General features: G+C 35.7%; 1 protein-coding gene across 3 annotated transcripts; it reads left to right on the top strand.

Moving 5' to 3' along the window:
• Window positions 1-763: 763 nt before the first annotated feature.
• On the top strand, window positions 764-24514 carry Dhrs4 (Dehydrogenase/reductase 4). Of its 3 annotated transcripts, XM_069845990.1 has the most exons (8): window positions 764-959; window positions 1113-1209; window positions 6253-6508; window positions 8250-8396; window positions 8723-8857; window positions 13290-13345; window positions 20295-20413; window positions 23593-24514. In XM_069845990.1, exons 2-7 carry the CDS (start codon window positions 1133-1135, stop codon window positions 20407-20409), a joined length of 786 nt encoding a protein of 261 aa, XP_069702091.1. In that variant the 5' UTR covers window positions 764-959; window positions 1113-1132; the 3' UTR covers window positions 20410-20413; window positions 23593-24514. The 3 variants fall into 3 exon arrangements, with proteins under 3 accessions (XP_069702091.1, XP_069702090.1, XP_069702092.1); XM_069845989.1 differs by having other exon boundaries at window positions 764-1209; XM_069845991.1 differs by lacking the exons at window positions 764-959; window positions 1113-1209 and adding an exon at window positions 1671-2189.
• The last annotated feature ends 1782 nt before the right edge of the window (window positions 24515-26296 follow it).

Raw genomic sequence — 26296 nt, 5'->3', positions numbered from 1 at the left:
TAGTCAGTGAATTAAAATTTTTAAATCACTTTCTCCTTGACAATCAATTACCTTGCTAACAATAAAATTCATACATTTATTCATATTTTATTCCTTCTTCACAGCCAACACATTACTAAGAAAATATACTAATGTAAAATTACAATTTTCTTATATACTCAGGGTCGGATACAAGAAATGAAAAACAAAAACAAAATATGGTTATATATATATATATATATATATATATATATATATATATATATATATATATATATATATATATATATACGCTTCGGTAGCGTAGTTGGTATAGCGCTGGCCTTCTATGCTCGAGGTTGGGGTTCGATCCCGGCCCAGGTCGATGGCATTTAAGAGTGTTTAAATGCGACAGGCTCGTGTCAGTAGATTTACTGGCAACTGATATAACCTCTGCAGTTTCGAGCGTCGTTAAATAAACCATAATTTAAATTATGAGGTAGAAAATATTGAGAATAGCAGGCATATTTATATAACATTTTTTTCGATTAATATACACACCTAAATAGGGCTCTAACCTTAGAGAAATGCCACTGCTCCTGTACGGAAGCGCGCCTTAAATAACTATTTTTATCATAATTTACATAAATTATAATTGTTATTTTTAATTGGATGGGAAAAAGCTATTATGGTTCGAAAGGAGAGAAAGGCTATAATGTTGTATTTCAAAGGCTACTATGTTGTAACGCTTACGGTTTCATCTATGGAATCGTGGACGTAGTTTACTCCGTGTCCGTGAAGAACAGAGTCGCATGTAAGTTGCAACCAGTACGACGTTTCCGGGTCCGATTGCCCGGTCGGCATGCGTTGTTATGTCAAAATTTGTAGACCTTGAAATTTGAACTCTCATTCTCAACTTTACAAGTCATTCCATTGGAACCGATGATAAACCTTGATCGACTTTGGTATAAGTCGTTATTTTAATAGAAATCTAAGAGGAGGCAAGTAACAAAAACATTTATAACACATTAATACAGTGGGCTGTGGTTGGTGTCTGGTGCTGTGTTTCACTTATAGCTCAGGGCTTGTAGAGAGTATTATAAATATAACATATTGTATTAATATGTTTAAAGCAATTTTAAATAAGTTTATAGGTCAACGACCATTCATAAATATGGCTGGCGTAGCAACTTCTGCATCAAATGGCAAACTGAAAGGAAAAGTTGCAATTGTTACGGCATCAACTGATGGGTAAGTATTGTGTGTTGTAGTGATTTTAATTTGTCTGTAATTTTTCGAGAAAGATATAGAGCTCTACCAGGGCAGAGTTTAAATAGTGAGGTAAATTACCTGACTTCCCAATTACCTTAATTAGGTTCTATTGGTACTTGGTTTTTTGGGGGGCAATGCTATTGATATAGAATATGGGTCCTGTACATACGACATTCTTGCACTCAAAATAACATGCCTCCGTCCATCTTCGCATGCCCGAGATGTAGGATGAGACCACAAATTACAGGAAGGATATAGAAGTGCAGGGGAAAGGTGGGTGCGGTTCTAAAAAGAATAATAATTCTTTATAACACCATTGACTTATTACGCGGTCGAGCCAAGATGTCCCCCACTACCATGAAAACTGGTTGACGGGAGGGAATGATGCGAGTCCCGGCTTTATGCTCTACGGCTGACGGCAGATTTCCACGGCTCTCTGCTGCTCTCAACGTTACAAGTCAATATTCAGTGCGTCTCTGTTGTGCGTGTTTGTGTTGTGATGTATAGTATAGAACAACGCATTTTTATATGCAAGACTTTCGTGAAATATACGTGGAGAACGTGTTGCCGTAAATTCAGACTTCGTTTCCCCGATTGTCCTGTGCCAAATAAGAAAACAATATATAGACTCGTAAAGAAATTTAACGAGACAGGCTCGGTTCAAAATAAGAAGCGTCGAGTGAATAAACGGGTCCTAACTCAGGAAACATTAGATGAAATACGTTTTCGATTAGAACGAAGTCCTCAGAAATCTTTGCGCATTTTAGCCCTGGAAGTAGGGGTGTCAAAAACCTCAGTACAACACGCCACTAAATTGTTGAAGTTGAAACCGTATGAAGCTCGTGTAGTGCATCACGTAAGTGAAAATGAACTACAGAAAGTGTCCGGGAATGTGCTGAAGTGATGTCAAGCATGCTTGAATGCCAAAGGTCACCATTTCCAACAATTACTACAATAAGGTAATCCTTTTATTTCAGTATCATGAGTTTTATTTTGCCACAAATTACGGTCAACGTTTGGCGAGACGGACGAAAGCGCTGCCATCGGTAGTGAGTGGACATCGTGGCTCGAACGCTCTGTATTATTTGGTTCAGGGTACAGGCCGATTATTTAGTCCTGGGCCCTGGCAGCTCAGCGACGCGAAATAATAGGAGTAGTGGGGAGAGTTCATGAGTAGAGATAAGGGCGAGCGGTCGGTAAAGGAATGTAGTACAGCTTAACTGTACTGGAAACAACGCTATACCGCATGCGTGACAGCTGATCGCTCTGATTGCAGGCGACAGACTAACCTGAACATCCCTTGGCGTAACTTAGTGGACTCGTCTGACCCAGGCGCACATTGTTAGGACTAAATAATCGCACTGTACATGCATTTTTTGTTGAAAATCAGTCGACAATTTGCGGCATAAATTAAATAAATAACTTACCTTCATTGCATTGAAATACGCTGTCCAGTAGATCTAGATCAAAGAACAGAAATCAACAGAATACGAGGAAAAGGATTTAGGTAAGCCTACTGGTTTATACTTTCTTAAGGAAGGGACCCATGTTTTAAAGGATTAAGTAGATTATTGAAGGCAATCCAGGTCCATGCAGTTGCCTCCACATGAACTCATTCCCATGCAACAGGTACACTCATCTTGTTAACTTGTACCGTAAAGCAGGGTAAATAGGAATGCTGGGGTGAATAGGAATTAATTGTTCCCCTTTTTATTTCTTAGTGTGAAAGAGTACACATAAAAATAAAGAGTATTTATTGGTTCACTCGTTACAAATAAAAACATAAATACGGTACTCTTCATGTAATAGGCTTATTTACTCTTTGAACTAAGAAATAAAAAATGGTAAAAATTCATTTTTGTTCACTCTTGCATTCCTATTCACCCCATTTTACTTTAGTGAATTCGTCCTATATTTCGCGCATGCCCATCACGGACGACGAGGCTGCTGCTGTTGTGGGTGCAAGAAGCACGTAAGGACAGGACCCGTGTTCTGCAGCAGGGCTAGTCAGTTGGGAGCAAGGTCATTCTTTGATACTGGTTTGTCATGTTGTTCTTCCGCTCATCCTCCTATGCACTCTAATATAATCGTGTCTTTAAAGGGACAGTGGTGGTGCAACGCATTTAGGAGGCTTGGGTTCAAATTCCGAGGTCAGCCAATGTGAGTGAGGTTTTTCGGTGTTTTCCCCACTCACAAAGGCGAATGTCAGATTGCAATTTAGGCCTACTTTCTATCTACCCCGAACTTTCTGTCCTTTGTATATATGTTCGTGTTGTCTTTAGGACCGGGGAAGTTCCTTCATTGAATAATTTCGAGGGAAAAATTGTTCCGGGGCCGGGCATCGAACCCGGGACCTTTGGTTAAACGTACCAACGCTCTACCAACTGAGCTACCTGGGAACTCTACCAGACACCGATCAAATTTTTCCTTCTATATCCACAGACCTCAAAGTGGGCTGACAACCGTCAAGCAACAAACACTGTGTGCACACTAACTCTGTGTGACTTAAATTGTGGTTTTCTGTTAACGAACAGTGACGTATATTACGCAAATCAAGCTTTCAGATATAACTCCCTGTAAAGTTGATTTGAATAATTTCCAGGAAAAAAAATTGTTCCGGGGCCGGGCATCGAACCCGGGACCTTTGGTTAAACGTACCAACGCTCTACCAACTGAGCTACCCGGGAACTCTACCAGACACCGATCCAATTTTTCCTTCCTTTAAGTTCCTTCATTGTTCATGTCTCAGATGTGATCCAAGGAATTATCCCTCCCCTACGGGCTCTGGCTTGTAAGTCCCAGAAATGGAGTTAAATAAGGATAAAGAAAAATTAATAATAGGGGCTAGGCCTATACAGGGTGTAACAAAATTAATAGCGAAAACTGAAACCGTTGAAATTGTAGGCATACAATAATAGAAGCAAAAAAGTTCCAGTGCTCATTTGCGAGATAATTGTGAATATTTGGTTACAAGCCGCCACTGACTTCGTTGTAAACATCATATGCTTCGTTGCGCACAAGAAGCAGTCCGCGATGTGCTCTTGTTTACAAAACTAAACATTGCCGAGAGGTGGAACACCTTCTTTAACAAGTAAAGTGTGCAGTAAATTGCAACATGCTGAAGTAGTATTGTATTCCTTGTCAAGGTAAGCCATGAGTGAAATTTAAGCCAAATTAGATAGGGAATTAAACGAAATGTCTACATTTCAAATAAATTTATACTAACTAGGACGATATTTCGTAATTGAGTGGCAGTTTGTAACCAAATAGCCGGTGCTTCAGTGGCTCTTATACTCTTGAGTGAATTCGGACAACGGGGGAGTCCGGTGCTTCAGGGATCAGTGAGTTACAGCTCGCAAGTATACTAAAATGTGACGCTTTCTAAGCAAGAAATGAAGAGAGCAGGATGCTCACGCAAGAAACATTTTTCATTAATATATCACTGTGATTTAATATAATAATAATAGTGGTTACATCTATTACATTTCTTATAGGATTCTAACAGAAACATCAATTTATATGTTTTGAGATGAGGCCAAATTAACAACTGACATGCTCTTAGATGCCTGTGTGACATGGAGAGTGAAGCTACGAACGAAAAACTTGGACACGTGACTTAATGCTCGAGATGTGCGAATGTTATGTCATCCAGAAGAAATGTACTATATTAGTACATGATGTGGAAAAACGTTTTGAAACAGGCATTGCAAAATCCGATTTTGTACTACAAAGTAAATGGCCATTTAGAAATTGAGATCCAAATTAACTTTTTTACGGAGAAATGATATCTCCTACATTTGAAAATTGGTTCTTGAATATAGTCCCATTGCTCTTATTTCCGGCAGGCAATCACTTTGCAGGTCGGCTACATTTAAACGTGTGCGTCTTTTCATTCGCTGCTGATGACATTATGGACTTCGTAAGGCTCGATAAATACTTAATATAATCGCCCGCCATTTTCGCTCTTTCGTTGGCATTTGCAGAAAGCACACGAGGACGTTATTTGCCGTTCAGTTATTTTCTGAGTTACAGTGCGTTTGATTTATTATCATAGGACCTACGATATGATAATGTTTAACAGTGCGGCAAATAGATTTCTCGTCTGGTAGCTCGGCAACGAAAGAACAAAAATGGTGAACGATACTCTAGGACGATACTAACTATCTAGACTTTATAGAGCCTTCACTTCCTAAGGTGTAAGCAAAGAGGAGGAGTCACGCCGGAAATAACAGTGATGCGATTGTAATTGTATTGTATTGTATTGTATTTATTAACATTCCATAGTATTCGTACATTGCTTACAGCAAGAATATGGAACAAATCAAAAACTTGTATAGATGTAAACGATATAAGCTGCAAAAAATACTGGTAGTAGAGCACAAATAACTGAACAAAAAAGTCAAATAATGTTTTCCTGTAACTGTCAAGGTTCTCTCAGAAAAAAAGATGTTTTGTGAGTATAACATTTTAAAATAATCATTAAGTTTTGGCTGATACATATGCTGAAGCAGTTGTTTTTACTCTGTTGGTATGTGTTGAGAACAAGGTCATTGGCAATGGCATTACACGTTCAGTTGAATTGTACACAAATTTTTTTCTGGGAAAAAAATTAATATGGTGGTGGTGGTGGTGGTGGTGATTTTATTGAAATTGTCTCTTTGGTTCTTATGAAAGTCCGGTATTTTAGTTTTAGCTGATTCTGTTGTGAATCTCTTTGCAGGGCTTCTTAGAATTTCTACCACACTTGGTAAAACAGACTTTCTTTGCTCTACCCTTTGTACCAGTGATTAAGACATAACATAGCTAAATTCAATTCCCGATATGGTCACTCAATCTCCACTAGAAATGAGTATTGGTCATTTCTTTGGGGAAAAGGTGACGAGCACATAGGACTGACAATCTCTATTGCTATTAATAGCTTTGTCTGCAAACGTGGGAGCCTTAATACACAACTACCCTGTGAGCTCCATGGGCTATAAAAAGGGATAACTTTAAAATATAATGCTTTATTACTTCTTGTAGCATTGGTTTTGCAATTGCTGAACGTCTTGCATCTGATGGAGCTAGTGTGGTTGTAAGCAGTCGGAAAGAGAAGAATGTTACCAGTGCTGTTGAGAAGTTGAAAGCCTGTGGCTATTCAGTGTCTGGAGTTGTGTGCCATGTTGGAAAAGCAGATGACAGAGAACGTCTCATTAAGGAGGCTATAGACAAGTTTGGAGGAATTGATATTCTGGTTTCTAATGCTGCAGTTAATCCTGGAGTTGGACCTGTCTTAGAGGTATTATGCTTGTTTTGATTTCCTTCTTTCAAGTATTTTAGAGGCACAGAATTAGAATGTAGGTTTGTTTCCAATAGCATTAAGCATGTGGTGGCTTACCATTTTCCTTGTAGTGCGTTCTATACAACCTCATCAAGTCATTATTCCCATTTAGTGAATCGTATTAAACAAGTGCTTCTTTTCCATTTGTGTTTCTTTCAATACACAAAATGTAATTGTCAAAATTTATAATATAGTAATAGTAATTTATTCACCATAAAGATCTTTACAAATCATGGCTTCGTCATTCTTATTTCTGTCTTAATCTAGTTTCTGATTATACTGTGGACATATTTATGAATTTGTAGCTTTGTTATTGCAGGACATCTGCTGACATGATACAATTACACATTAGTAGGCACTTTCATGCAAAGTCTAAAGACATAAATTCCTCTACAGTATGTGGCATATGATGCAGCAGCAACCTGTTGACCATGCTTTTAAACTTCTTTTGTTTACTACTTATTATGGAGCTTGGAATTTTACTTAAACTTCATCTTATGATGTTGGATGACGTACCGGTATATACGTCCATTGATGTGACATATTAATGAATATTTAAATACTTATATAGTCACAATCATGCCATGGTATGAAATAATTTTATTATACATATTTATGCCTCTATCTAAAATACTTTTAAGATTTGTGGTTATTCTATGAGTGGACAGATGGATATGACTTGATGTTCTTGTTTGATACATGTGGTAGTCTGAATTCAATTTGAATTTTGCTTTGTTTTTATGAATGAAAGACACTGTTTCTAGAATGTATATACAAGGTACTGGCAGAATTTTGAGTTCCCTAAAAATTTCTTTACTTTGCGACCTTATAGGTGCGACCTTAATACTGTATTAGTCAATAAATAACATTTTCAACTAGTCATGTGCAATTTTCTAGATTTATATCTTTTTCTCTGTCCATAAAACCTGTACAGTAGAACCCCCAATACCCGTCACCCTATTAACCGATTGATGGATTATCCGACTGTCTATTTCTCGATCTTTTTTTTTTCTTCAGAAATAAATAACTTATATGAAGATCTATTTTGTACATCATATTAGTAGGTTCTACATATCTTTTCGCTAGAGAGTGTTATTACAAGCCTTTATCGGTACACAGCATTGTCTACTGTTCGAATTGCCGTTCTATAATATATTTTGTATAGCCTATAAAATGTCTTCCATGGGTGTTAACAGAAAACGTGTTGTGCTAAGTATCGAAAAAAAATGGAAATAATTGAATGGTTTGAGAAAGAAAAACTGTGGCTCATCTCGCATCAGAATACGAGAATGGAGTTACAACTGCGCGATTTAATAAAAACAACAAGGATATAGGCCTAGTGTAAAAAAGTATGTAAATCTACAACATGAGACTTCCTTTACTCCTGCTATCTTTCCTGAGACAGTCATTACAAATGGCTTCCTTGTCCCTTCAAAACCCGTCGTTTACAACCAGACTTAAATAAGTGAATTTTTGATCCACTACCTAGCGAGTTAAATACAAGACCATGGAGAAAATTACTAAATCTTTCATGGTACGGATTATCCGATTTTTTCGATCAACCGTTCAGTCCATCCCCTTCATTACCACGGATATTAGAGGTTCTACTGTATTCTTGAATGTAGTAAATAGAATATTCTATAGATAAGAGAGATAGTTATGTCCTTTGATGGATTAATTGCTTTTCATTTTGTTTTAGAGTCCTGAAGACGTATGGGACAAGATATTTGACGTGAATGTAAAAGCTGCATATCTTATATCAAAAGAAGTTCTGCCACATATGAGGAAGCGTCAAGGTGGTAGCATTGTATACATATCATCTATAGCTGGGTACCAACCTTTAGGAGTTAGTATTTTCATTTATGAATTTTTATAAATACATTCTTGTTTATAGTTTGTTTCCTTTCTGTTCAAATTCTACAAATATATTGAATGATTATTATTTTGTGGCAAAAGTGGTTTCATTGATAGATCAACATTGATCAGTATTCACATTCTCCGGAATTATTTGAAAAGCGTAATGTACAGAATAAATGTTAGAATTATTTAACTTATTTTAATAAATAATTCTGATCCAGCGATAAAATTAACAGTTTCTTGAAAAAAAGAAAAGCATTTTTTGCATGATTATGCGTTTGTTCATGGGTGCTTTGTGAATGCATTTCTTCACAGTTATTGGGTGTTTATTCTGTGAGTAAGACTGCACTTCTTGGACTGACAAAGGTGGCTGCCAGAGATGTGGCAACAGATAACATCAGGGTTAACTGTGTTGCACCAGGCATTGTTATCACAAGGTTTTCAGAAGCTGTAAGTATTTTATTTCATATTACATGGCAGAAAAATCCCTAAATTGTACATTGATTTCCTAAAAGGAATGAATGATTAACACAGCAGAAACATATGAGCCGTTCAGAGCAGAAGTGGCGTAAGTCAAAAATGAGTAATGAGGGTTAAAGTAAACATTCTGTAAAATACAGCGCAAAGTAGCAATTAATATTCAATTTATTTAAACTGTTAGTTGTCAGTGGATAGCACGAAGGACATATTAATTGCTACTTTGCGCTGTATTTTACAGAACCTCATTACCCAATTTTGACTTACACCACTTCTGCTCTGAACGACTAATATATGAATTACGACAATGTAGTTGATTCTGATTATAGTGAAATCAATGAAATTCAAGATAAATTATTTCATCAGTAATGTTCGATGTAATGATTCGATTGCATCTCTCATTTCATAACTAAGAGGCCAAACATAGTGGCACTCCTAATATGACAGGAAAAAATACAAGTTCATATATTAATTTAAGAACAACTTCTAACATTTTTCCTTCACTGTGGAGTACACTGCATGAATTAATTCAAGATGCTCGTTTTTAATATATAACTGTAAGAAATTGTTTATCAGCACGGCATGGCTTGTCCTCAGGTTGCGGATCGAGGAGACAGCCTCCAGATATGGAGGGTAGCTATGAATATATTGAATAAGCAGTCGTGGACAGCCGATGAGGGGTGGTCCTCCAGCTTGGGGGTTGGGCAAAGGGCTAACAACCCTTCACCGTAAAAAACAGCTTGTTACGAATCCTTCAAATAAGCCTCGGAATGGGACTGATTCTCTGGCACGACCACAGCAAAGGAATAAGGTTTTGAGATTTGGTACTTGGAATGTTACAAGTCTATATAGAACAGGAGGGGTAACATTAGTAGCAAAAGAACTAGCTAGATATAGAATAGACTTTGTGGGAGTACAGGAGGTTAGGTTAGATGGGAATGGCATAACACAAATAGGAGATTATTTGTTGTATTATGGGGAAGGAAACGATAATCACCAATTAGGAACAGGATTCTTTATTCATAAAAGAATAAAATCAGCAGTAAAAAAGGTCGAATTTATAAGTGATAGGTTATCGTATTTAGTACTTAAGGGTAGATGGTGCGATATCGTAGTTATAAATGCTCATGTCCCTACAGAAGATGGGCAGGGCATGTAGCACGTATGGGCGAATCCAGAAATGCATATAGAGTGTTAGTTGTGAGGCCGGAGGGAAAAAGACCTTTAGGGAGGCCGAGACGTAGATGAGAAGATAATATTAAAATGGATTTGAGGGAGGTGGGATATGATGATAGAGAATGGATTAATTTTGCTCAGGATAGGGACCAATGGCGGGCTTATATGAGGGCGGCAATGAACCTCCGGGTTCCTTAAAAGCCAGTAAGTAAGTAAGTAAGTAAGAAATTGTTTATAATGGGCTCAAGAAGTAGGGGTGTTCTTGACTCTATATTTTAACTGGAAAGTCGAAATTCACTGAAATTTCAGGAGATCCAGTTGGGAATAGTGAGAAAATTAGCCTTGGTGTCCAATGAGATAGATTTATCATGTTGGCCAAATAAACGAAATAATAAAAGAACATGCAGGAATTGTATTTTTGGAAGGAATGTGCGAGCAAGAAAAGAACGATTAATTAACAGGACTACTAGAATAGTATTTGAGCCAAATTCAACATATATTGGTGTTTTAATAGCATAAATTAAACATTTGCATAAAGGTTACTGGTGTCATTAACAGTGCGTTTAAATCAAAACAAACTTTAACTAAAACCCGGATAAGATTGTATTGGCTCTTCCAACTTTACTATATGGTTGTGAGAACTGGACAATCAAGTCAAAAGATAAATCAAGAACAACTGCGGCGGAAATGAGATATTGAAGAACAGCAGGTTATAAATGGAACAACTACAAAACAAATATAGATATTTTGGAAGAATTGAGAATGACATCAGCCTTTGAACAAATCAGAGTGGATAGAACATGTCAATAATGCGCCCTGCAACAAATATCCTAGATTACTAAAAAAAAAATTACATCTCGGCAGGTACAAGAAACCCTGGAAGACTATTGAAGAGTCCACATCTGTGGAGTAACAGTTAGCACTTCTAGCCGTGAAACCAGGTGGCCCGGGTTCGATTCCCGGTCAGGGCAAGTTACCGGGTTGAGGTTTTTTCCGAGGTTTTCCATCGACCCATTGTGAGCAAATGCTGGGTAACTTTCGGTGCTGGACCCCGGACTCATCTCGGCATTATCACCATCTCATTCAGACGCTAAATAACCTAAGATGTTGATAAAGCGTCGTAAAATAACCTAGTAAAATAAAAAAAAATATATATTTTTTCTCGTTGGCGAGCTGGTATAGCGCTGGCCTTCTATGCCTAAGGTTGCAGGTTCAATCCCATACCAGGTCGATGGCATTTAAGTATGCTTAAATGCGACAGGCTCATGTCAGTAGATTTACTGGCATGTAAAAGAACTCCTGCGGGACAAAATTCCGGCACATCTGGCGACGCTGATATAACCTCTGCATTTGCGAGCGTCGTTAAATAAAACATAACATTAACATTATTTTTTCTCACATGATATTTCAAGACAGTCTGAGTGCTTGAATTCATAATTTTATGAAAGATAAAAAAATGTATATCTACACATAAAAAATAAGTAAAATTACATGTTTTTGTTTGTTTAGTCAACTATCCGAAGATAGGTCTGAACCTCACAAGTGATACCAACAAGGCACCACTTATGAGGCAACTAGGTCAGGAGATAATGGGATAGGGTGGCCAGTTCCTTTTTCCCTCCATTGAATACATTGCTGATTAGCTACATATTACACTAATCAGACTTCAGATGCATACAAACAGTTGTTCTTCCTCTGACACATATCAAGTGAGATGTACTGCCTGATGGTAATAGATGTAAGTTACATTTCAGCCTGAACCTCAATCACAGACAAATTACATGTTGTTAAATTAAACCTATAAACAAAACGATGATGCTTTTACAAATATCAAATAAAATAGATCTGTACAGCAATACACAATGTTTCTTTCCCCCTTCCCATCGGAGAACACATTTTAGTGAAGAAAGATATTAACTTTTCTTTACAGCTAATTTTTATTATAATATTTGTACATAATGTATCTAGTTCATGTAAGTGCATCTTAGGTATAAGAGTAGACAGTATATGTACACAATTAGTTTACAGCAGTGGAATATACCACTGACCACACTGAGGACAACTGTCAAGAGGGTCATTCCATACAAAATTTTAAGAATATGTCAGTGATGTCAAGAATTTTTTTGGGCTTTTAATATAATAATGTTATTATGAAAATAAATTAAACTGCCAAGTATAACCACCATGTCATTAATATTTTACTCATACGGTTGAATGAAAAATGGGTGGCAGTTACATGCTATCCATAATTTGAAGTATTCTAGACACCCTATATGAAGTGCCATCGAAACTAAAGAGACGCCATTGTAAACCTGAATAACCATATTTTAATACCTTAAAGACTAATTCGAATAATATTAAGGGATGCTCATAAAAACACCTCATTGAAAAAAATAAATTGTTTTATATTCGAACGCACCAATTTAAATTATTGCGAATTTCATTCGTATTGAAGAAAATCTTATCCTTAATCCATCTCTCAAGTTTTATGACGTAATCTCAAAAAACCTATGAATAATTAAATTAATAAAATTATTAATTTTTGTTCCGATGGTTGAAAATCGCTTGCTCTGTGTGACGGTCGCGGCGCTCACTAGACTTCATAACGATGAGTAATCTCAAACGTACATCTCCCTGACCTTGATCGCGCAACATTCTGTATGACGGGAGAGCCTACCTGCTGAGCTCCTTTGTTCTGGTGAGTTATTTTTTTAAAAAACTGACATGATATTTAAGTCACTATTTTGAAATTTTCACATTGGAATCAATATACCCTAAAGAATTAAACACATGTTTTTTTGTCTGTAAAAATGAATTGCATTTTGTGTTTTGTATTATTTTAAATTATTTTACGGCGGGTAACTACTTAAAAAATTATACATTTTTTTCATTTTGAGGGAATTTATAAACAAGGCTCTCCTCATTCGAATTGCATTGAAATCACTTTTCCATCTTCTTTTACATAGTAAGAAAACTCCAATGAATGAAACCATGTTCTTTGCGAAACTAATATTTTAAATGCTGATTGCTGCCAAACTATGAAGGATATAAATATAATATTGCGTGAAATTCATATTTAGAACATACAAAATAACCTAATACAATATTTTTAACTTTTGAGACATCATGGTTCAAAAGCATACTTTTTGCATGGAATGACCCAAGAGTTATTCTTCCAGTAATCACACTACAATGATCTTGACCTTTGATTGCTGCTTTATATTTTCAGTTGCGCCAGTCAAAAGAAACTGAAGATGCAATTCTCCAAAGTATTCCCATGGGAAGGTGTGTATGTAATCGATATATTTATCATGAGAGACCCAGGTTAAAATCCTAGCAAGTCCATGTGGTTTTTGTGGTGGACAAAGTGGTTCTTGGGATATGTTTTCGTGGGGTACTCTGATTACCCCAGCCAGCATCTCAGCATACCCTTATTAGTCACTATAAGATTCCAGTATAATGTGTGTGTATGTATCTAATGCTCTGGATTTAACAATGAAGTCATCATCCTTAATGTATAATGTAGATCCACCTCAAATGGTGACAATTTAGAGAGCAGTGCACGAAGTCTCCCTAAGTTGTATTGCAAACATTTTATACTTTTTGATAAAAAATCTTATCATGAAATAATTTATTTGCAAGAGACTGTATCCTGGAATGCACTGAATCTCAGTTTCAGTCCTATACAACTGGCACGTCATCTTTTATATGACTCTGTAACTTTACTAAACTGGTTGGGATTCTGCACTACAAGCATGGGACCAGCAATGGATATTATATTCATATTTTGATTTCTGCAAGAAAGTATTATTACATTTCGTCCAATACATTACGTCCATGGACAACTTGACAACAGATATTAGGGCAATAGACAATACACCCACACATAATACAGACAGTACTATAGGGAGGTTAAGCAGTTTTGGGAACAGGAGGAATATGTTAGACTAAATTCAAGGGAAGAGAGAACAGGAATGGCATGGTGGAGATTAGGTATCTGGAGACTCAAGAATAGGAGAGGGAACGTAGAGAAGGATAAATGTCCTTTGTGTGGACTAGCTGAAGACGCAATGCATATTGCGCTAAAGTGCCAGGCAGCGAATGATTTGAGACACAGTTGGGTAGATAAAAAATTTCTACAAATAAACGCTATAGTAGCTTATAAAAAAATGAATGGTCACCTAAACGCCAGCAATTTGCATAAATTAGGAAAATTTCTTTTTAGAGTTAAAATTAGATGGGAAGAGAAAGTCGAAGCTCTAACGGAGATGGAATTATAAATGTTGAGTAGTCACACGATAAGAAACTACGAAGAGTAGTCAATGAAGTTAACAGAATAATTCTTAAGAGATTGAGCATAAAATGAAAAAGCTAAGGTAGGAGTTTTAAATACAAGAGCTATACTTATTAGTTGTGTACCATTATTATTATTATTATTATTATTATTATTATTATTATTATTATTATTATTATTATTATTATTATTAGTATTATTATTATTAGTATTGTAAACAGAGGATACTTATAGGTTCATTATGTATTAGTTTTTGTTATATTTGTATTGAGACTGATGGCGGATTAAGAACTGGAATACATCTAATCCGCCATGACTTGAACAATGATTGATGAAATAAATAAATAAAATAAATAAATAATACACACAGAGACATTTCGTCCATAAAACATTTCACCCAGAGACATTTCGTCTATAAAATATTTGACCAGATTTCATTTCGTCAATGGAACATTTAACCAAATGACATTTCGTCTGTCTCCTCATAACAAATAACAGTTTACAGGCTTTCTATCTGCAATGTTACTTGGACACTGTTAACAGTTATATGCACAGGCTTTCTACCTAAAACGTTGCTCCCAGATTTGCAAGAGGTGTTCATAATTTGGGACCGATTTTTATGTAATATGAAGGTGTGAAATATGTACATATTTATGTAAGAAAAATAAGCTGAATATGTACAAAAATATGTAAAATCATGAAAATATTTAATATCGATATCTGGCAGGTATAGGATAGGTAAGACTCTCCAGTTGTGATTCCATAGAGCATCCGACTTTTTTTACTGCACACTTGACATGTTACTATTTTTCCATCTGTAGTGAAAGGTTCTTCCATTGCAATCCATGATTTTATTTTTAGGGGCCATTTTAGTTAATCAAAAGCAGTAGATAAACTCACTTGCATTTTATACTACTGGGTGTTCAGTTCAAAATGTGTCTTGGCTCGCTGTATGCCGTCATGTGGCTAGCTGATGAGCCTAGAGAATTCAATCTTCCTACACTTCCGCAGCTCAGGTGTATAATCTAAGAGGCAGAGAAGTTGGCTAGCAAGTACGGCGTTCATTCTGAAGAGTACGTGCCGATACGTACGGTAACGCCGGTAGTGGCAGGAATGTGAACTGTTTGGAAATACGTACTGTTGGGATATGGGGAGAGGGTTAAGACGATTACTTACGTATTTGTTGACATTAACTTCGACGGTCAACATGAACACGGAGTATTTGATTTGTGTTGTGGAATGTTACCGTACGCAACCGGTGATAACAAATACCCTGCATACGACTTGCCGGCGCAAAACACAGTTCGAAAGAGGTTATGGTAGCACACAGACCGTACAGACCGCCATCTGTTGCTACGACGTTCAAGTTATACCGTACACGTTCTCAAGTTCAGATTGAAGAACGCCTTAAATAATAGGCAACTTCTCTAACATATCAGCTGAAACTCGCTTCAAATCGGTGACCCAACAACTGTGACGTCATGACACACTTTGAAATGAACACCCAGTATAGGTACTAAAACTAGAGAACTGAGTAAAATGAATGACACAACAGAATTGCAAACATAGTTTCGCTTTACTGGATTAGGAGAAAATAAGAGGAGATGTGGGACACATGCATTTTAGCTGCTCCCTGTAAGAAACAAAGTACCTACTAAAATCTCAAACTATAGGCATTTACAAACTGATTTGAAAAGTGACATTCCTGTCTCATTCAGAAGGGAAGGATTTTTCCTGGTGAGAACAATACTTTCTGTTTGTTCGGAAAATCCCATTTTCGTATAGGTCTACTACATTTAAAGTAAAGAGGTCAAGCAATAACCTGAAAAGATATTTATTTAAATCTTTCAACATCTTTCCAGTTTGTTCCTTTACTCCAGCTTCTTTTCAAAAGTTGGCTACTTTATGGTGGCTCATATCAGACGACACGGATTTTCCCTGGAAGGATTAGGAAGAGGCTGGGTAAGGTTGCAAATTGCATGGGAACGGCTTGTTAAGACGTGTTCAGAACAATTATTATAGTTCGAGACAAATCAGGTCGTCCTCGTCCCACTCCACCGCATGAAGGCAACGCTACTTTCTGAGTGATTTTTACAAGGTAGTTGTATGAGAAAGGTTGCCTTCTGTTCACTTACATTCACAGTGGACGGTATGGGGTGAGTGCCTCTATTACTTCCTGGAACTAATGACGTTATGTTTCGTCCCGAAATATATCCTTTCTTGGGTAGGTAAAAAGACTTTGTAAATCTGTGTATTTCAAGTTGTAAACTTCCCCAGCAGAAGTTTTTTCTTTCCTTTTAGAGAAGTATGAATGAATAAAACCTCTAAATATGTAGATTTATGTAATACCAAGCCATAATACGTAATGTGGAGTAAATATGTAAAAATATGTAGTACCAAATTTTAATATATTAATGGTAATTACAAGATTCGCAAAGATTTGTTATTTATATACGGTTAGGTTGAAAGAAATATAATATGTAATTACATAAAAATCCGGTACCTATTCATAATGGTGGATGATTCCTTACATGCTGACATGCAAGACTTGGCGGCATACACGGAGATGATTTACATCACTGGATGTCCTGGCAGAGTTCAGCGAGAGCGGTACAGCCCCAATATCCACCTCAGATGTGGAATGTATATAACCAAGTGTGAACGGTTCGCAAAATAACCAACATTATTGTAGAGGGGTGGCATTCACACTTTCAGAAATTGATGACACATCATGCGTACCTCTGGAAATTTATTGAGATATACAGAAGGACCAACACAACAACGAACTGATCATAATACAGTTAAGAGCAAGGCATAGAAATGTATGGGCACCGATTAAAAAGAAATATATTTTCATTGATTCTAGTTCACGTTAACACTTTGTTTAAAAACTTAAAATTGTATTAGTCGACATGTTAAAAGTGTTAAAATTTAAAATAGGTTATGTACCTTAGACAGACAGCCCGTGTTGATGCCGGTGCTGCATCATCTTCAGTGTCCTATGAACTACTGTTGTTCCTGCTGATATTCAATTCTGCCATTTGCATTCGTCAGTTGGTTGGGGGTGTGTTGCTCTTATGGTGAGGTGGTTGTTTGTGTATTTTGTATTATGATATCGAACAATGTGTGGGTATTGAACTGTAATTGTGTATTAAGTATATTTTGTGGGTGTGTTATTGTATGTTTGTATATTTCGTATTGTTCTAACATGTTTAACTGTGGACTTCTTGGTGTGATGTGTAGAATTTCCATATCTGTTTTTATAGGTATTATTGTAGTCTTGATTATTGTTCATAATATGTTCTGCATAATTTGATGTGATGTAGGGTTTGGTGTAGCTTTAATGTGTTCATTATATCTTGTTTGAAAGGTTCTTCCTGTCTGTCCAATGTAAAAATGTGGGCAGCTATTGCATTTTAGTTTGTAAACGCCAGTTGAATTATATTTATTTGTATGTTTGATGTGATTATTTAGATATTTCTGTGTTGTGTTATTTGTTTTATATGCTATCTTGTATTTAGTTTTGTGAATGTTTGCGATTTTGTGTGTGTTGGTGTTGTGATATGTTAATGTTATGTATTTATTCTCACGTGGTGTTTGTGTTGGTTTGTTCTGTTTTTGTTTTGCATTTTTTGTTAGTGTGTCTATCATGTTAGGGTTGTATCCATTGTCTTGTGCTATATATTTTATTGTGTTTAGTTCTTCAGTGTAGTTGTCATTGTTCATTTTTATATTTTGTATCGGGAATGGTTTGAAAAAATTGTGAGTAAATACAAAGAGTACAAAGAGCAGAATAATATCCTCCAATATTGATGGGCGATAAGTTATAACTTGAAATTGTATTCCGAGGAAGAAGAAGAGTGATTAATATATATAAACTAATTTCTTGCAGAATTTATATTATTTTAAATACAGTGAAATATTCAAACTTATAAATAAAAACACAAATATATATGTGTGGACATGTTGGTTTTTGGACGTAATATGATTGTGGATGTATTGTTAAATGTACGAAAAATATGTGGATAAAGAGTTTATGGGAAAATTGTCGTATGGCCATAACTGCTGCGTGGACGAAATGTCGTATAGACGTGTTTGTTCTATGGATGAAATGTCTAAGGACAAAATGTCTGGGCACCGCTTCTACTTAGCAGAATCGAACTGAAATGAATCGAAATGAATCATATGCTGTCACTCACATGTAATGGAATTGAATCAAGTCATGTTGCAGTGTTGAGTGTATGGATCACATAAAGCTTTAGCACAGTCATGTGATGAGACTGAAAGAGAAGAAAGACATATCTAAAACCAGGAAAGAAAATATTAGATTCATTATTTTATTTTGACTATATTCTGAGACATTAAATAAAATTTCGATCCATAACCTTCTTCTGATTTTAATTTTTACCATATGTTTTCGTTAATTTACTTATTTCGCTTCAAGCATTATCACGAGAATAATTGTTACAGTAGTACTTTCCTGTTTTATTATACAATAGCAGATAATTCTGAACAAAATTTATTGATCTTTCTTCGTTCATATTATAAAATTGTAATTCTCTGTATACCCTACATACTAGTTCAGCGGTAAATTTTAATAAATTACGCTACCAAAAATGAATATGGTTCATTTGTGTTTTCACAAAGACTTCACGAGAACATACGATGACATCCAAAACAAGAAATTCTATTCCGGCAGTGGAATAAATTTTCTACCTCATGAATTCTATTTGTTTCAACATGCTGCTTTCTGCTACTTCCATTTAAATATATTGTGAAGAGAAATTCGATTCGATTCTGCTAAGTGAGAGTGGGCCTTAAGGCTTACATTAGTGTCCAATAAAATTCAACCCACTGACATATTTCATTATTAGGGTTTGGAATTTTAGGTGTCAAAAATTGATAAGTTTAAATTATTTTATGTGAATGTAATTTCCACATCAATTTGTTGAATTGTTTCTGACAAAAAGAGCTGTACTGTTTCAAGCTTGTTAATTGCACTACAAAGAAAACAATCACTGATAGTCACACATGTAGAGTAAATAAATTCACTGAATTGTGCTGAAGTAAATATCTTATTTTTCCCTTTTTTGTCAAAGTGTGACTATAGAGCAGGAGATTCTCTTGTAATGCTCTGGCCACCAGCTTTTAAAATTCAAAACATCATTAGTAGTGACTAATTCTACAGAAATTCTGTTAGTGTTTGTCCGGTGGATGAAGTTATTGCATTGCTCTGGCACATATACCCTCGAGCTTCACTACATCAAAGTTTCGGTCACAGGGAAGAAATGAATGCCCATATTGATGAAAATAGTGAATAATTTTATTAAATCTCCCCATTTTGAGTCCTTGCAAGTATGGAATGATATTTGTTTCTTTAATGATGCTGATATATTAAGTTAAATAAGTTGTTTGCAAATTAGGCCTAGCAGCTCCCTTGGTGCTATTCGACAGGAGTAGCCTACGTGCCAGCATCTGGTTTCTCCTTCTCCCTTCCTCATCATCATCATTACTCATTCCATACACTACAATTACACGAACACTTACACATACATTCACCCTAGTACACGACGTAACTCTCCACAGATACACATCATGTACAGCATGGCCCGCAAAAGTGGTGTGCAACTAGAAAATGGGTCACATTCTTGTCATCTATTTGCTATATGCAGAACCCGAATCATGTAAAGTGGGTAGGCATTGGATACATACATACATTTTGAGGGATTTCGGCATAACAGTCTAACAGTAATATTAAATAGTATTTAATTACAATGAACAGTAAGAGTAATAAATTGTTCGGATATATTATGTGGTTGAGTAGCATTAAGATTGTAAATTTTACTGCTCAGGTTGATGATTGGATTAATTTTAATTTACTGCATCATACTTAAGATGTTTTCTGTTCTATTTAATCTTTTTGTTTAAAATAATTTACAGAATGGCAGTACCTAAGGAGATTTCTGGCGTTGTATCTTTCTTGGTATCGGATGATGCCTCTTATATAACTGGAGAAACTATTATTGCTGCTGGAGGAATGGCATCAAGACTCTGAATTAGTATGTAATATGATTTTAAAAATGATTAAATGATTTTACTACCTAGTTTTAAGCTTTGAGTTTATGTATTGATTATTTGACCTGAAATGAAGTACTCATCTTGAAAACTTTTCAGGCATTGATATAGTAACTCGAACCCAGAGGCTATTAAGATCACCTTTAGCCATTTGTGTATATGTGATTGTTGATTCACATTCAAATTTTCCCCTTATTAAGCAATTTTTTACTTATTTTATATAATTATTATCAGTCACCTCTTATCCTGGTTGGTGGATGAACGAATTGCTGCTCAAATACCTACCATTTACATCAGTCATCAGCACAGTGCACTCTCGTGCTAGCATCTCTTGCCTGCGGATAAGAGACTGCACTATGGTGCATCTGTGATTGCTGGTGGGTATGCTCTCTCCCTCTTCTTATGTTGCACTGCTTACTCGTTCAAGTGCTGACGACCATTGATTTACACAATGTATTTTTTTGTATTATGCAGTCACACGAAAATGGCAAATGTAATTTAAAATGGATCAGGATTTTAATAATAAATTTGGTATGGAAATTAATCATACAAAACAACTTTTTCAAACATTCATAGACTACTTTTAATACAACTTTGAACTTCACACTTGCTATGAATATGGATTTGGCTGACTGAGCTGTGAATGCATTATAAAAATAAAGTGAGGAGTCCACAGATATTACGAAATTGGGAAATTATGAACCACGCACCATATCGCTATTCTGGAAGAACAATGACATAACTACAAAATTGGGATGAATATTAAAAACACCCCTATCTGACTAGTACTATTTAAAAGTACTATTTAGAAGTCGGGATGGTACCCGCTGTAGGTGCTGTCTCAGCGAGATTGAAACTCTTCCCCATATCCTTCTGCCCCTATAGTGAGGCCCTTCGCAACATCCGTCACCATGCTGTCCGTTCTATGCTGGCCGAGGCATTGAAGGAAGTAGGGTTTACAGTCCATCAAGAGGTGCAGGGACTAGCCACACAAGGAAGTGTTTGGCGAATTGATATCATTGCCATTAAGAACAACTCGGCTTACATTCTTGATCCCACCATCAGATTTAAGACACATGCAGATCAACCGCATGAGGTGGATAGTGAAAAGAAACGGATCTATGAACCAACAATCCCATTCTATAAAGATAAATATAGCCTGACCCACATTGATGTAATAGGTCTGATGGTGGGAGCACGAGGTACCATACCCTCCTTCTTTGCCAACAGATTAAAAAACCTGGGGCTAACACACAGCAATGTGAAGGAAATAGTCATTAGTGCCCTCAAAGGATCGGTTCAGATATTGAGAAATCACTTGTATGGGAGTGATAATGGAAATTTGAAGTTATCTTAACCGATGGCTGTTGATTGGTTTAGATATCAATGCCAACAAATCCGTACTATTATTTTTCTCGCGGTATATGGTATTCAAATCATTTTAACCTATCTGATATTTTTTGCCCCCCCCCCTCCCCTTCTTAACTGTAAATGAGCACAAACGCTACTTAGGTGTAAATTTTTCTGACATTTTGTATATTCGATTCCCTAACCGTTTCAGATGTATATCATTTTACCTTTTAGGTGTATTTCCAAATTATGTAATACGCTTTGTCAAATCTGGCAACCTTTTCATAAGGGAAGCTATTAAAAAAATATATATATAATATTTTGCTCTATTTCGATTGTTATAATTTCTTTTTCAAATATTATTTACTTATTTATATATTTATATCTAAATAAGATTCTGGTTTTGCTTCTCCTTAAAAACATTTTATGTTGCACTTAAATTGTTGTTTCTCCGGAACAGCAATATAAAATAAGTTTTCCTCATCCAACAATAATTACTTGAAAATGATAGGCAAACATCAACCCCAGGTGGAACAAATAATCTTGTGACAACTTAGATAGATCATTAAAGTTCTCAGAAAATGATAATTATCTGCACTTGTTTTTAATCGCTATTAATGTTTATGATAGAGTAGACACGACAGTGGTACTTGTTTGGGAGTCAGTATTGACAGCCATAAGAGTAGACGACTTACGACTTAGATAAGCTGGTGGTTAATGAGAATATTTAATCAGCAGTATCGGTACATGGGCTCTTAAGCTAGTAAGCAAGGGAGTAAAGAAAGCAAAAATTCTGTCAGACGGAAAGTGTTGTGGAAAAATATAGAGGTGTTGTAACTTACACGATGGTGAAAAATCTTCATATAAAATTCTGTGTACATTTTGGCTGCTTTCTTCACACATGAAGAATACCGATCATCAGAAAAGCAAGCCTAAGATGAGGAAAGTTTTGAATCATGGCCAGCCTTGCAGTCACCATCGGTATAGAGCATAATTTTTAATTCTTCCTTAAGTCTCAACTTTTTTTTTAACTCTCATATTAGAGTTCTTACATTCAGTTTACTCTTGCATCCATAGTTTGTTTCGTAAGAAAAGATAACCACAATATTTTTCAAAACTGGGTTCATTTAAATTGCACATATTTGTGTTACGTGTAATCTTTTTGTGTTGATTTAATTGAATGCCTACTAAAGGCTACTTTTCTTCACTTGTCTTGGCTCTAACCTCAACAGGACTAAATGAGGATAGCCAAATAAATTACACTGTAATAAAATAATAGAGTAATATGGATATAAACACTAAAAGATTTAAGTGCACTATTAGCCAAATGGCTACAGCACCAGATTTCCATGCTAGTTACCAAGAATTAAATCCCAGCAGGTCCAAAGAGAATTTATGGGGTACGAAAAAGTGGTCTGACATTTCCTTTCTAGCGCGTGCACACACACACATTTTACATTAAATTACAGTGTGTTCACAACTTTACCTAAAACATATCTATGTTAAATAACAACTAAGGAAAAGAAACAGACTTTAGAAAGCAAGAACTAAACCGATTGGTTGATTAGGTCTACTCCACTGTTTCTGACTTTTTTTTAGTAAGAAAGTTTTTCAGGGTAACAATAAAAAAGAAAGTGTATAAAAGCAATGAGGCATAGAGGAGTTACAATAGGCCTATATCAGGAATTTGAGAATAATCAACAAATGTTAAATTTTCATCTTCAGTGTAATAATTTTGACACAATATTAAAAAAGACATAATACAATGAATATATTTCCACTTGCAGGAAACTGATGACTTCTTTACTTGCAGGTTACCACAACTGAATTTGTCACATGGTTTAAGAACAGTAGTCAGAGATATCATCAAAATAAATAATCAGCAGGACATTATTATTATTATTATTATTATTATTATTATTATGATAGTTGTAATTCAGCTTCTTATGATATCTTTTCAAGATGTAAAAGATCTGTATTGTGTTATAATTACCCTCTGTAAAAGAATTTATTTGTTAATTGTACAGACAGAAATACATATACCTATACATGTATCCACTTCCTAGTCATGAATCGAATCTAGGTACACTGGATTTGTGAGAAGCTCTGAGAAAAATACACAAAAAGTTAAAAAAGCAAAACCGAAACAAACACATAGAAGTTTAATAGAACAATGGTTCTTTCAACGAAGAAAACAAAACTTGGATCCTGTGAAATCAAAAATGTCTCCAAAAAATGACGATGCAATCCATTTAATTCGCAAAATTTATAAAAAGAATGTAACATGAAGGGAAAACATAAGCTGCAGTATGTGTATGGAGTATAATAATAATAATAATAATAATAATCATAATCATAAAGACTAACAAGAGGCAAACAAGATTATTTGGGTCAGCCTAGGAAGCCGTGGAAGGACCACTAAAATTGGAGATGTTATTAGTTCTTAGGAATCTAATATATAACACGACAATAATGATTTACTTAGTATTATTTTATACAAATGAATAGGATTTGGGTTCCTGACTTACTGTGCAATAAATTGTAAAATAATAAACAGAAACTGGAATTGTGATCGAAATGTAGCCTACTTGCTCTTACATAAAAAAAAAAAATTATAATGTAGGCCTATGTATTATATTAAATGGTATTATGTTTTAAGTTGGTGAAAATGTAAATGTTACAGTTAATCTTTGTTTTTTATTTTGTTAATATTATATTAAAAGAAAGGCAAAGCATATTTGTTAACAGTTTTTTCATCCTCTCCATCCCCACAGTTAATGTGACCCGACATCCTATTTGAACTGGACACTCCCACATTTAGATATTTTGTCTCTGTGTCCTGACAGTTCCTGTCTCGCTGAACAGTGTCCCAAAATTGAATAATATTGAAATGTCTATAGATATCATTACAAATGTTTTTGGAGAGACAAACATTGATGACAAAGCCATGTTTAGTGAAGTTTTTTAAAATATTGAAAATCATACCCGAACAGGCATTTTTAAAATTATAGCTTATTTCTGTTCAGTGGCATAGTCTTTCAGAGATCTCTATCCAGATGCTAAATAACCTAAGCTGTTGATAAAGCGTCGTAAAATAACCTACCAAAAAAAAAAAAAGCTCTATCTCTTTACACACACTTCGAAGTGGTAGGTCTCAACTTTCGTCCACATAGTTCACATACACAGTGGTGCCATCTCTTTCGGGTGGTGCCATCTCTTTTCAGCACACAGTTTACCATGGACTGCCAGGCGAGTCACTGCGTGTCTCAGATCGAAATTAGCCTTCTCCCAGCTTCTCTTCACCATCATTGCTGTTCCATAGAAAGCTGGGTCGATTTCTTTTCTCTTCATTTTTCGCTTCTGTATCACTATTTCTGCATTCATCGTATTGGATAGAAGAAGATTTAACCTTAGGTCCTCCAGGAAGAAGGTCTCCTTTGCTAGTTCGTATACTAGTCTGCTGGGTGTGTACTTCGACACTGACAGCACCTTCTTCAGGAATCTTGCTTTTAGGCTCTCGATTGTTTCAACTGTTTCTGTCCAGGGTACTCCCAAAAAGTTGCAGACCAATGTAATGCTCGGTGACACCTTTGTTTCAAAGAGCTTCATTGCCGTTTTCAAGGATAGTTTTCTGAGGTTTTGTATGTTGTTCAGACTCTTTACTAGTGCAAAGTCACTCAATGGAATACATAGGAGAAAGAAGTCCATATGAGATGGGTGGAATTGTTCCAGGATTTCTTCTTTCAACAATTGTCATTCAGAAACATTTCTAAAATTGTAGAATTTGACTTATCCCTGCCTGGAACCAATGCTTCTTCTATAAGAAGAGTTTCTGCCAGAATGAACAAAATCCATAGATTTTCTTCAGCTCTGTTAACAGTTCCCTATGATGTTTAGATCTGGTGAATGGGAAGGCAAACAGATTTATTAATTGAATTTTAAAAATAAATTAATCAGATGACTGAAAGCAAGTAATGGTCTCTTAAACCAATTTATAGTCTTCGGAATATGTATGATAAGAACTTTCTTGTGTTAAATTTTAACGTACCTTATTAACATGTTTCGACCTATTTTGGGTCATCTTCAGAACTGGTCGTTGTTGGTCTTGGCGCCTCTTGTTTCCTGTGAGGGTGCGTTCGTAGTGTAGAGTCAAAGAGTGTATGTGTTTTGAAATTGAGTTGTGTGTTGAGAATATCATTGGGGTGTGTTTTCGTGTGTCTGTATATTTCATATTGTTCTAGTGTGTTGAGTTTCTGGCTTTTTGGTTGGATGTGCAGTATTTCCATGTCTGTGTTGATGTCTCTGTAGGTGTGGTTGGCATTTGTGATGTGTTCTGCATATGTGGAGGTGTTTTGTAATTTTCTTATGGCTGTGATGTGTTCTTTGTAACGTGTTTGAAATGATCTGCCTGTCCTATGTAGAAGTTGTTGCAGGTATTACATTTGAGTTTGTATACGCCTGTGTGGTTGTATTTGTTTGTGTGTTGAGATGTTTTTGTAGAGTGTTATTTGTTCTGT

The sequence above is a fragment of the Periplaneta americana genome, chromosome 14 (genome assembly GCF_040183065.1).
Source record: "Periplaneta americana isolate PAMFEO1 chromosome 14, P.americana_PAMFEO1_priV1, whole genome shotgun sequence".
Lineage (NCBI taxonomy): Eukaryota > Metazoa > Arthropoda > Insecta > Blattodea > Blattidae > Periplaneta > Periplaneta americana.
The sequence above is the reverse complement of the archived record's forward strand: the minus strand, read 5'-3'. Positions and strand labels throughout refer to the sequence as shown.